Here is an 11,533-nt window from a genome sequence, read left to right on the forward strand (position 1 = left end):
TGTTCAAACAAAGTGCATGTGGGAGACTGCAACTCTACACCTCTGTGCTCCTCGTTTGCAGCGCGGGCCCCGCCCTGTGGTTTCTTTCTCCTTCAGGGAAGGGGAGGGCAGTGATTATGCGTGGGGGTGTATCACTGTTTGCTGGCCCGCCTTGTTGCATGTGAGTGCTGAAGGGGTGGATAACATTTTAGAATGAAACTATGAGCCTTCACTGACATCCTAGGTGTGGCTTTCTCTCTTCAGGCTGATCCAGGAACTAACCGGCTAACAAAAAGTGGCTGAGCCAGTTATTTTCAGAGAGCATAAGAGAGTGGAAGCGAGGCCAGGCTGACACAGAGGGACTGACTGAAGAAATGGCAAACACAGCAGCTGAAGAAGCAGCTCCCGTCTCCAAGCAGCAGCAGCAGCAGCAGCTCTGTGGGGTCTGCTCAGGTGAGCTGAGCGGAGGCAAACCGGCACCCTGTGGCCACCCTGTTTGTGGCTCCTGCCTCGGGGACAAAAGTAAAGGATGTCCCGAGTGTCTGCAGAGCCCTGACAAGCCCGAAAATGCTGACGGCTCCAAACAGAATGCGACAGAAGCTGAAACTCCTGTGATCAAAGAGGAGCAAAGTCAGGACTCAAAGACGGCAGAGGAGGTCAAAATCCAAGAGGACCTGAAGGAGTCTGAGGAGAAGAAAGAGGCAGAACCCCAGGCAAACGGAGAGCTGAAAAATGGAGCCGAAGAGGAGGTCAAAGAAGAGGAGGAACCTTTGGGCCCCGATGATGTGGTGTGTGACTCGTGTATCGAGAGCCCCTGCAGGGCCCTCAAGTCCTGCCTCACCTGCCTGGTGTCGTACTGCGAGGCCCACCTCCGGCCTCACCTGGAGAACCCAAAGTTTCAGAACCACCGGCTGGTGGAGCCGCTCAGGGACATTGAGAGACGGACCTGCGAGAGCCACAAGTGGCCCCTGGAGCTTTTCTGTCGCGCAGACGACTGCTGCATCTGTCAGGACTGTGTGACGGAGGACCACAGGGGCCACAACACCCTCCCTGTGGTTGAGGCCCGCAGGCAAATAGAGGCAAGTGATACTTTTATTATACTCTGAATTCATTAAAACTGCATTTTATTATATGTAAATATATTAAAATCAGCTTTTGGTTGACTGAACTATTCCTCTGAAACTATTCTGATGAGCAGTTAATCATTCATCGAGGGGTTTCTAACCTTTTTGTCTTGTGACACCTCATCACGGGTTACAGCTCAGTGTGAATAAACCAGAGACATTGTTTTCTTTTCACATTTTTCCTCTTTAAAGGAATTTTATAGGCCTGGAGAGATAAAAGTATGCAGCATTTCACAATAAAAAAACACTTATTTCTGGGTTCCTGGCTGGGAAATTCTAACTTATCTATGCTCTAATTGATTTATCAGTTACTCAACATAAGACCACAACATTCTCAGATTACACTGAGCTCACACACTCCTGTGTGTTTTCTTGTTTAATTATCACCAGTTTGATCAGACAACGGGGACTGAATTCTTATTGAACATTAAAAGAACAAAATTGGATATCATAAGTGCCATTCAGTGGCATTTATTTATTTATTTACAGTTTAAATCTCCAAAACAATTGTATACACATTGCTACTTTCACATATTACACACATGTATGTATATATACTATACTATACCAGCATACGGATCTTCTAAATGCATCACAGTTGTTCTCACATGTCCACAATGCTGATTGCTTTAAATCCAATAAGGACAGTAGATCCTCACTTAATATCCGCTGTAAAGCCGCACAATCACGGACTCGCTTTGTGTGATCAACTGTTTGTCAGCCTGGAAACTCAACACTCGGATCCATTTAGCCTCTCTGACGCAGAAAAAGCTCAAGCTTCAGCCAAAGTGTCATTTGTCTCTCTTTCTGGCAGTTAGTGACCCTCAGGTTCAAGTATTCAGGTCCACATTCCTGCAGAGATCTGTAGCTTTCAGCCTACACCTGTTATTTGTGCAGTCATAGTCATTACAGCGGCAAAGCAAACACAGCAGGCCGGCCCGTAGTGTCAATAAAGCTAAAAAGTAGGTACAAATGCCACAAATGCCACTCGCTCACTTTAAGTTCGACTTCCGTTTGGACACACACAGGACAGACACAGGAAGAAAAACATGGAACTTCCTGGTCCGAGCTCTTGTTCCACATTCACTTACTAGAAATCCTCCTTTTGGAGAACTCATTACGTAACTTCCCACCTATGTTTAGCCTAATCTTACTGCTGCTTCGGTTTCACCCCAGTAATGCCTCTCATGTATTTGCATTAGTCACACAGATAAGCGTCTGGTTGTCTTTCAGAGGAAACAGATACCCGGCAAGGTTTTGACACCTCAGAAGGTCACTTGTCAACACGTACCTCTGTGAAGGTATTTCCAGAGAAAGGTTGATCGGATTGATCAGAAACACTGAATAAATGAACAGTAAATACTATTAATGATATGTACAAAGCTAACTGTGAAAAGGGGCTAAAATAAGGATGAACGGCGCTGTAAGGTGATCGGCTAACGTTACTGTAGAGCTGACAGGAAGTAATCAGACGTACAGTTCGTAAAATAGATATTCGTATAAGTCGATTTTTATAAAATTTGACATATTTACTCTTGATTATACTTTTATTCATAAAAAGCACATTATCTGAACCAGATACTCATTCCAGCCGAGTACTTGAAGCCTTCCTGTATCCCTCTCTAAATGAAATTCTTCAGACAAAACATTTTAGCTGCAGGGTATATGTATTTATATATATGTTTGGTTGGTTTTTATGCTTTACGAGATGCCCCTGTCTCTCGGCCTAGAACCACGTAAATGTACTGTCCCCCTCAGGGTTTAAACTTTATGAAAAAGGAATTCTCCTCGAGTAGCGGCTCCCAGGGTCGCCTGAACCTGCCCGAGGAATTCATGCTTGGATCTGAAAAGAAGCCGATTCTTTGAAAACCACATCAGAGTGTAGAATAAGATGTGTGACCCCCCCCCACCACCACCATAGACTGCCAGGAAACTTGTTTTCCTGAAGAAACAGTTGATAAATGTTTACCTCGACTTTCCATCTGTTAGTGATCTGACATTCTTTCTGCCTGACAGTGCGGTTTCTGTGCGGAGACATGCTGAAGTCTGTTCTTGCGTTCACAGAAGGAGCTCAGGGAGAAGCAGACCGAGATGGTGAAGACGGTGACGGCAGCAGAGAACGCCATCAACAAACTTCAACTCAACACAGTCTCTATTGAGGTAAACACAACGCGTGACTACCATGAAATGAGCTCACTGTGTTTGTGTGTGTCAGTAGTGTGTCACAATACTTCAGTTGGCCGAAGCTATTTATGGATCAAGAACCCTAACTACTGGAGGAGCCACCCAAACCGGACAGGTTTCCCTAAAGGTGTGTGAGGGAATCCGTGTTTTTGTTGTAGAGTGGTGGTGAGTTAACAAGTAGTCAAGGAGCTTAGAGTTATGTCATCACGTTACTCCATACATTCCTCAGCTGCTATATCAGAGCCTCAGAGATGGCTACTACCATCTATTACTAATGAACTTCAACCAATCAGATCAATGAACTGTATGTAGAAGAGTGAAAACATATTTTTCTTTCAGTTCAGATATAACTGACGCTAGCAGCACTCTGCACCTCTTCCACTCCAAACCGACTTTCAGAGGCTGATGCTCCGTTTTAAGGCTTAAAGAGTGAAGATCATATGGTTGCATGGGGAACTAGACGACCCAACGCATCCTAAATGTTGGCGATGGAAAAACTAGTCGCCCATTTTGAAGGATATTGATTTATTCATTTAGTAATAATATTAATATTTAAATTAGGAATGAATGGAAAGCTGAGACACATACTTCATGCCACCAGTCAGTGCCCCTCTTGTGCCACAGCAATCTTAAAAGGTCTGGACACGCCCCTGGCTAGCAACATCTATGTTAACCCCTTTAGCAGCCGCCATTTTTGTTGGAAGAACAGGGTCTTTTTGCCCCCTTGTAGCCGCCTCTTCCTCAGACGACTCTGATCGGTCCGGTGTTGTTTAATAGGCATAAACACATCGATTGAAGCCTCGCAGGATGGATCTTTGTGTGATTCTGTGACGGTTAATTCTTCACATCCTCCCTCAGAATGTAAAAGATTCATATATATGAGTCACATGAGATACGATCTGAAAACTAAAAGCACAGACTTCCACAGAATTCGGTGACGGAGGTGCGGGCGGTGATCGAGAGCCAGTTCGAGGAGCTGCAGGCGGTGGTGGAGAGGGCGAAGCGGGAGGTGACGGAGATCCTGGAGGGCGAGGAGAAGCAGGCGCTGAGGCAGGCCGACGGCATCCGGGTCCACCTGGAGCAGAGGTGCACCGAGCTGAAGAAGACGCAGGCGCAGGTGGAGAAGCTGTCGAAGAACAAGAATGATGTGGATTTCTTACAGGTAACGCCGGCAGGATCCAGGGTTGTTTGTCTGGGGCAAAGTCAGACTGCAAGAATCATCATGTTCTGAATGTGTTTGTCCTGCAGGAGTATTCAGAGTGGAAGAAAGAAGCCACTGATAGCTCTCTGCCCGGGGTCTACATCGGCCTGATGGACTGTCTGAGTTCCTTCAGCCGCGTGATCGTCGACTCCACGCAGGAGCTGTGCGCCATGCTCGTGTCCTCGTACATAGAGAAAGTTAAAGAGACTTGCAAGAATGGTAAGAAAAAAGCAAACGATACACACAAGTGAAGCTCTGCTCTGGCACAAAGTCACAGATGCACAGATAGTCTGCTCGGGCGTGTTCACACATGTAAAGAATTTCCAGCCTGTGTGTGTCACAGCTGATGAGCTCAGGTATGCAGCGGAGGCTAATGAGAGCGCTAACATTTACAAACCACCTGTGTGCTTCATGAGTCACCATGAGTGTGTGTGTGTGTGTGTGTGTGTGTGTCACGCAGAAGCCGACAGACGACAAATACTCGTTTCGGTCGTGCCAGGTGAAGACAAAGTTTATTAGAATAAATGATTTACTTTCTTCCAATTGCAGACAAAATGGGAATAAAGACGACGGTTCATGAAATTGTTGCAGCAAAACGGAACATGTCTATTCCAAATCCAGTGACGCATGACGACTTCATCAAGTGTAAGTGAACATTTAAGATCTGCTTTATCATGTGGATGAATATCTGGACTCAATTTTGTTGTTTTTGTTGCCGTAACTTCTAAAACCCTCAGAAAACCGAGGCAGTTATGGTTTTTACGTATTTGGGCCTCAAATAATTATTTTATTGAAACCATATGAGTAGTTTATAGCACTGGTTCCCAACCTTTTCCTTCAGGAACCCCTTTTCTATCATTCATTAAACTGACTCAGTGACATATTTTATGGATATTTATGGATATTATATTAAAAACTGAACAATGAACCCAAACAGTGAACTCAGTAACTGCAGGAAGTTTGAGTAAAACCAGAGATTTGGATGAATTATGAGCAGATTATTTCCTCTTTAGGGAACTTTTTCTACAATTCTTTACTATTTTACTATCTAAAATAATGACTTTGTCAATATTTTGAGAAGATTTCTCATTACAACGACTTCCAGAATGTTTTTCTCCCATCACATTGGCAGAAATGAGCTTCCATAGGTGTCAGATTGATATAGAGGAATAAAATGTATAAAAACAACAACAGTGGTGACCTCAGTGGTATTTGTATTGACTCTTATATAACTCTTACAACATGAGCTAACTAACGTTTTCACAATCCTCTCCCAGATGCCGCCCACGTGAGTTTCGACGCCGACACCGCTCACAAGTTCCTGCGGCTGACGGAGGAAAACAGGAAGGTGACTAACACCACACCCTGGCAGCATCCGTATCCAGACGTACCTGAGCGCTTCGAGAACTGGCGCCAGGTTCTGGCGACGGAGAGCTTCTATCTGGGGCGGCACTACTTCGAGGCGGACATCAGCGGCGAGGGAACGCACGTGGGTCTGACCTACAAGAGCATCGACCGCAAGGGCAGCGAGAGCAACAGCTGCATCACGGGAAACAACTTCTCCTGGTGCCTCCAGTGGAACGGCCGCACCTTCTCCGCCTGGCACAGCGACGTGGAGACCCCTCTGAACGTGGAGAAGTTCACCCGTATCGGGGTCTACGTGGACTACACCAGAGGCCTCCTGGCTTTCTACGGCGTGGATGAGGCCATGACGCTCATCCACGAGTACAAGGCGGATTTCCTGGAGCCCCTTTACCCGGCGTTCTGGTTGTCGAAGAAGGAGAACATCGTCGCCTTGGTGGCGCCAGGGGAGCCGTTACGCCTCAAGAGCCCCTCGCCGCCAACCTCACCTGCAAGCGGGGCGGTTGTGTCAAAACCGGCAGCGTAGCGACGATTAAAGATAGTCGGTGTTTTCATGGATCTTTCTTGGACTACTGACATGTTCTTCCAACAATAGACTTATTATCTGAAACTTTAGGAGCAAATATGGAAATTCCTGATATTCAATGTGTTTACAGCAGCATGTGTTTCATAAAAGTAATCAGATCAATTGTGAATGTTTATCTCGTATGTTTGGGCTCAAGTCATATTTATGCTCCGGTACGGTGTACAGTCGGGACTGCTGTTACTCTTCATCATAATGTGAATTCAGAGGTGTTTTATATTTTCTGTGTGCAAATAAAACATTTATTTCCTCCTTTGCAAAACAAATGTCTGTTTTTTGCTCAGTTTTCACTTTTGTGGGAACATTTGGACTTTTGTTATTCTGAAAATTGTCTTTTGTATAAAAGGGACCATCAATAAGTCATCACTGAAATGTCACTATTGATAGAATAAATGTTGTAGTCACAGGCCCTGAAGTGGCAGAAGTCAAGTATCGCACATAAGAATGTGCTGTGTAAACAAATTCACATGGAAACTAGAATGTATCCCTCTCATGGATTTTCTTCATACTTTAAAATAATGCTAAAATCGGGTGCAGATGTTTTCCCACTATGTTTTATTTAGAAAAATCTAAATCTGTCCATCCAGTAGAAGGCAGACAGCAAAGGTTACTAAATTTGGTGTGACTGGTCTAAAGAAACATAAACTTACGTATATCTTCAGGTTGTCTCAGAATATTACCACTTGATTCTCAAAATTTTACATTGTTTGTGTGACTTTGTGACATCTAGTGGTCGAGTTGCAACCCTCACTACAGTACTACGTCAATAAACCTAAAATAACTTAAAATATCAGTATTATAGAATCCAACAATATCAATAAATCAGTTTTTAAAGTCAATTAATTTAATAATACAATGATACAAATAATTAAAGTAGAAACAAGTAAGTAAAGGATAACATATAAAATATATATTAATATATAATAAAAAGAAAGAAACAAATAAATAAATAAAAGATTAACATAAAACATGCCAGGGGTCAAAATAAATAAATAAACTTAAGTGAAAACATTAAATAGAGAGCGCAGTCTCACAAATAACTAAATGTAAAAATAAAATGATTTAAAAATAAATGATTTTAAATTAAATTATTTATGTATTTATAATCATAAGCATATTTTATCCTTCATAAACAAACAAACAAACAAACAAACATTATTTAACCACTAAAATAAAAATGGATCCACCGCAACGACGTCACAACCTACGTGGCACGTTCTGACGTTGACGTTTTGGTCACCTGACCACCGCGGACCGTGACGTGTGCTCCGACTGAGCATGTAACCAGGAAGAGCCTGCTCAACTTTCAACATGCTAGGAGACGTAAGTGGCACATTTTAACTTTTATTTTAACTTTTATTTTAACGTGTATCTGATCTGAAGCGTAGAAAACGTCACTCAGCGAATCCAGACTCATTTAATTTGTCTAAAAACGGATTGAAACTGAATTTATCAACTCAAAACAGCTTCTGAACGTCCGGCGGGCTAATGCTGCTAACAGCTAGCGCGGCTACACAAACAAACCTTCTCTTCACTTTAACGTCTTCAAACCCCACAACAACTGTCCGATAAACAACAACAACAACAACTGTCCGATAAACAACAACAACAACAACTGTCCGATAAACAACAACAACAACAACAGCAGCAGCAGCAGCAGCAGTGTTTGGAGAGCTCCTCGGTGTACCGGTTGGTCAGCAGCTCAAACAGACACACAAAGTCGGATCAGTTGAACCACAACGGCCCGCTGAACTACCAGAGCTCTCCCTGCTGCAGGGGGGGGAGGGAGGAGGAGTGAGGAGGGGGGGGGGGAGGAGTGAGGAGGGGGGGGAGGGAGGAGGAGGAGGAGGAGGGAGGGGGAGGAGGAGGAGGAGGGAGGAGGAGGAGGAGGGAGAGGAGGAGGAGGAGGGAGGGAGAGGAGGAGGGAGGAGGAGGGAGGAGGAGGAGGGAGGGAGGAGGAGGAGGAGGAGGAGGGAGGAGGGAGGGAGAGGAGGGAGGGAGGACGAAGAGGAGGAGGAGGGAGAGGAGGGAGGGAGAGGAGGAGGGAGGGAGGGAGGAGGAGGAGGGAGAGGAGAGGGAGGGGGGAGGAGGAGGAGGGAGGAGGAGGAGGAGAGGAGGAGGAGGGAGGAGGAGGAGGAGGAGGGAGGAGGAGGAGGGAGGAGGGAGAGGAGGAGGAGGAAGAGGAGGAGGAGGAGGGAGGGAGAGGAGGAGGAGGGAGAGGAGGGAGGGAGGAGGAGGAGGAGGAAGAGGAGGAGGAGGAGGGAGGGAGAGGAGGAGGAGGGAGAGGAGGGAGGGAGGAGGAGGAGGAGGAGGGAGGGAGGAGGAGGAGGAAGAGGAGGAGGAGGAGGAGGAGGAGGAAGAGGAGGAGGAGGAGGAGGGGGAGGGAGGGGAGGAGGAGGAGGAGGGAGAGGAGGAGGAGGAGGAGGGAGGGAGGGGAGGAGGAGGGAGGAGGAGGAGGGAGGGAGAGGAGGAGGGAGGAGGAGGAGGAGGAGGGAGGAAGAGGAGGGAGAGGGAGAGGAGGGAGGGGGGAGAGGGAGAGGGAGGGAGGGGAGGAGGAGGAGGGGGGGGAGGGAGGGAGGAGGAGGAGGAGGGAGAGGAGGAGGGAGGAGGAGGAGGAGGAAGAGGAGGAGGAGGAGGGAGAGGAGGAGGAGGAAGAGGAGGGAGAGGAGGAGGAGGGAGGGAGAGGAGGAGGAGGAGGAGGGAGGAGGAGGAGGGAGAGGAGGGAGAGGAGGAGTGAGGAGGAGGAGGAGGAGGGAGGGAGGGGAGGAGGAGGAGGAGGGAGAGGAGGAGGAGGAGGAGGGAGGGAGGGGAGGAGGAGGAGGGTGGAGGAGGAGGGAGGAAGAGGAGGAGGAGGGAGGGAGAGGAGGAGGGAGGAGGAGGAGGAGGAGGAGGAAGAGGAGGGAGAGGAGGAGGAGGGAGGGAGGAGGAGGAGGGGGGAGGGAGGGAGGAGGAGGGAGGAGGAGGAGGAAGAGGAGGAGGGAGAGGAGGAGGGAGAGGAGGAGGAGGAGGAGGAGGGAGGGAGGAGGAGGAGGGAGGGGAGGGAGAGGAGGAGGAGGAAGGAGGAGGAAGAGGAGCTGACGGGGGTCTGCTGTAAACTGAGCTGTAATGTATTGATAAGATAGACCTCGTTGATCCCTCACTGGGGGGAGGAGAAGGAGGAGGGAGGGAAGGAGGAGGAGGAGGAGGAGGAGGGAGAAGGAGGAGGAGGAGCTGTTGTTCTGCAGATGTGAGAGAACAGGTTGTTCTCCTATCAGCTGTTTGATCCCATTATGTGTCAGAGGAATCGACACTGTGTACCTGCTGGTCTACGTGAACTCGCTGAGGGTGGAGGATCGGTGACTGGCTCATGAGTCCTAGTGTAAACGGAGACCAGGCTTGGGTTGAGATAGTGTTGTGTGCCGAGGCTCCGGGGGTTTACTCTCTTCCTTATTGATCCCTCAGGATACCAACGATGAAGACGTGTCTCTGTTTGATGCGGAGGAAGACGCGGGGCAAAGGTCAAAGAAGTCCAATATTAAGTAAGTGAACAGCTGCAACACAACTATTGGGATCATTCCTTCAGTTTTTAAGACGTTTTTTTTAAATAAAACTGATAATCTGATACTTTTCTGAGTCGTATATGATTGTAAACTGTCAACAGTTGGTGCTGGACTTTGTTTTAACAACTATTATCACATTATTATGGATATTTTCACAAGTTGCAGACATTTATTTCCTAACTTTAGACATTACGAGATAATGACTGTTCATTATTCCCTCATGTATCTGAAACAACGTCTGTCTCCAGGCATCCAGTGGCCTCCTTCTTCCACCTCTTCTTCAGAGTTACGGCCATCCTCGTGTACCTGCTCTGTGAGCTGGTCAGCCGGAGCTTCATCGCCTGCATGGTGACGATCATCCTGCTGCTCTCCTGTGACTTCTGGGCGGTAAAGGTGTGACGAGTTCGCTCAAACAGCAGGAATGTTTCTGTGCTGGTGTTTAATTAAAGGCCCCTAAAATACAGCGTGTCTTTCCAGAACATCACCGGGAGGTTGATGGTCGGTCTCCGCTGGTGGAACCAGGTGGACGACGACGGACGCAGCCACTGGGTGTTTGAGGCGAGGAAGGTGAGGAAGCTTAACCTCAGCTTTATTTAAACAGCAGCTTTTACAGACAGAATAAACTGAAACTACACAAACAGTTTTAAAGTTTTTGTTAATTTCCTTTTAAAAAAGTTTTGAAAGCAAGTAAAAGAACTTTAGGAAGGCAGACAGTTCAGGGTCTTCAGCAGAGGAGTGATCCATTTTCCTACTTCTAGTTTTTAGGTAATCCAGTAAAAAGAGAACAGCAATAATCTAAACGACTGCTAATAAAAGTGCGAGAGAGTATTTCAGCATCTTTCTGGGTTTAAAAAAGGTTCTGAGTTTGGTGATGAGATGAAAAAAAGGTTGTTTTTAAAACGAGAATTTGAATCTAAATCCGTTGTTTCCTCGTTTACTTTAAAGAGTTCTTTCCCATCCATACATTGATGTCAGTGGAAGCACGATGCTGACCTCGGAGGTCACTCGTGGACTGTCAGCAGGCCGTACAGTAACTGCAGCTGTCCTAACTGTGAGAATATCCTGTTTTTCTTCTTCAGGGCACTGCGAAGCAACAAGCGTTGAATTCTGAGTCTCGAATCTTCTGGCTCGGGCTGATTGTTTGTCCCATCCTCTGGGTCATCTTCGCGTTCAGCACCCTGTTTTCCTTCAAGATTAAATGGGTGGTAAGTGCTGAGCTTTCAGGGATCAAACTGAAACTGCACCAACCCCTCACTGTGAATGCCTCATATATTTATATAAACCTCCTCCTTAAAAGGGATTAGACAGTTTCTCCAGAGGATTAAAGTGTGTTAAATACCATATTGAAGAAGGACTTTTAGATATTTTGGGAACAGAATACTGCGACGAACAACACGCGGAGCATAAACGCCTCCGTGCACGCTCATAAACAAGTCCATACATCTTAATAACAGGGTCATATATGTATCGTTTCTTCTTTATAAAAGTTCAGAAATTCATCAAACGCAACTGAACCAGGAGGATGGAGATTAGAGCTTTTGTTGGGGACTATTTTCAGCTG

The 11,533-nt window shown here is 46.5% G+C and overlaps 2 protein-coding genes across 3 annotated transcripts in view; both read left to right on the plus strand.

Annotated features, from left to right (window-relative positions):
- The first annotated feature begins 175 nt into the window (after positions 1–175).
- On the plus strand, positions 176–6,699 carry trim16 (tripartite motif containing 16). 2 transcript variants are annotated; one of them, XM_051417501.1, is made up of 7 exons: positions 176–933; positions 1,015–1,058; positions 3,168–3,263; positions 4,216–4,449; positions 4,536–4,707; positions 5,038–5,133; positions 5,766–6,699. In XM_051417501.1, the coding sequence occupies exons 1-7, from the start codon at positions 354–356 to the stop codon at positions 6,374–6,376; spliced, it is 1,833 nt and encodes a 610-aa protein (XP_051273461.1). In that variant the 5' UTR covers positions 176–353; the 3' UTR covers positions 6,377–6,699. The 2 variants fall into 2 exon arrangements, with proteins under 2 accessions (XP_051273461.1, XP_051273459.1); XM_051417499.1 differs by having other exon boundaries at positions 177–1,058.
- Positions 6,700–7,670: 971 nt separating this feature from the next.
- Positions 7,671–11,533, plus strand: part of tvp23b (trans-golgi network vesicle protein 23 homolog B (S. cerevisiae)) — a 5,013-nt gene continuing 1,150 nt past the window's right edge. Inside the window, exons 1-5 of the mRNA XM_051418306.1 lie at positions 7,671–7,756; positions 9,875–9,951; positions 10,221–10,365; positions 10,450–10,539; positions 11,052–11,177. Of these exons, the coding sequence (XP_051274266.1) occupies positions 7,745–7,756; positions 9,875–9,951; positions 10,221–10,365; positions 10,450–10,539; positions 11,052–11,177 (450 nt within the window). The 5' untranslated portion in view covers positions 7,671–7,744. The remainder of the gene's footprint in view (positions 7,757–9,874; positions 9,952–10,220; positions 10,366–10,449; positions 10,540–11,051; positions 11,178–11,533) is intronic.

The sequence above is a fragment of the Dicentrarchus labrax genome, unplaced genomic scaffold (assembly GCF_905237075.1).
Source record: "Dicentrarchus labrax unplaced genomic scaffold, dlabrax2021, whole genome shotgun sequence".
In the NCBI taxonomy this organism is placed as follows: Eukaryota; Metazoa; Chordata; class Actinopteri; family Moronidae; genus Dicentrarchus; species Dicentrarchus labrax.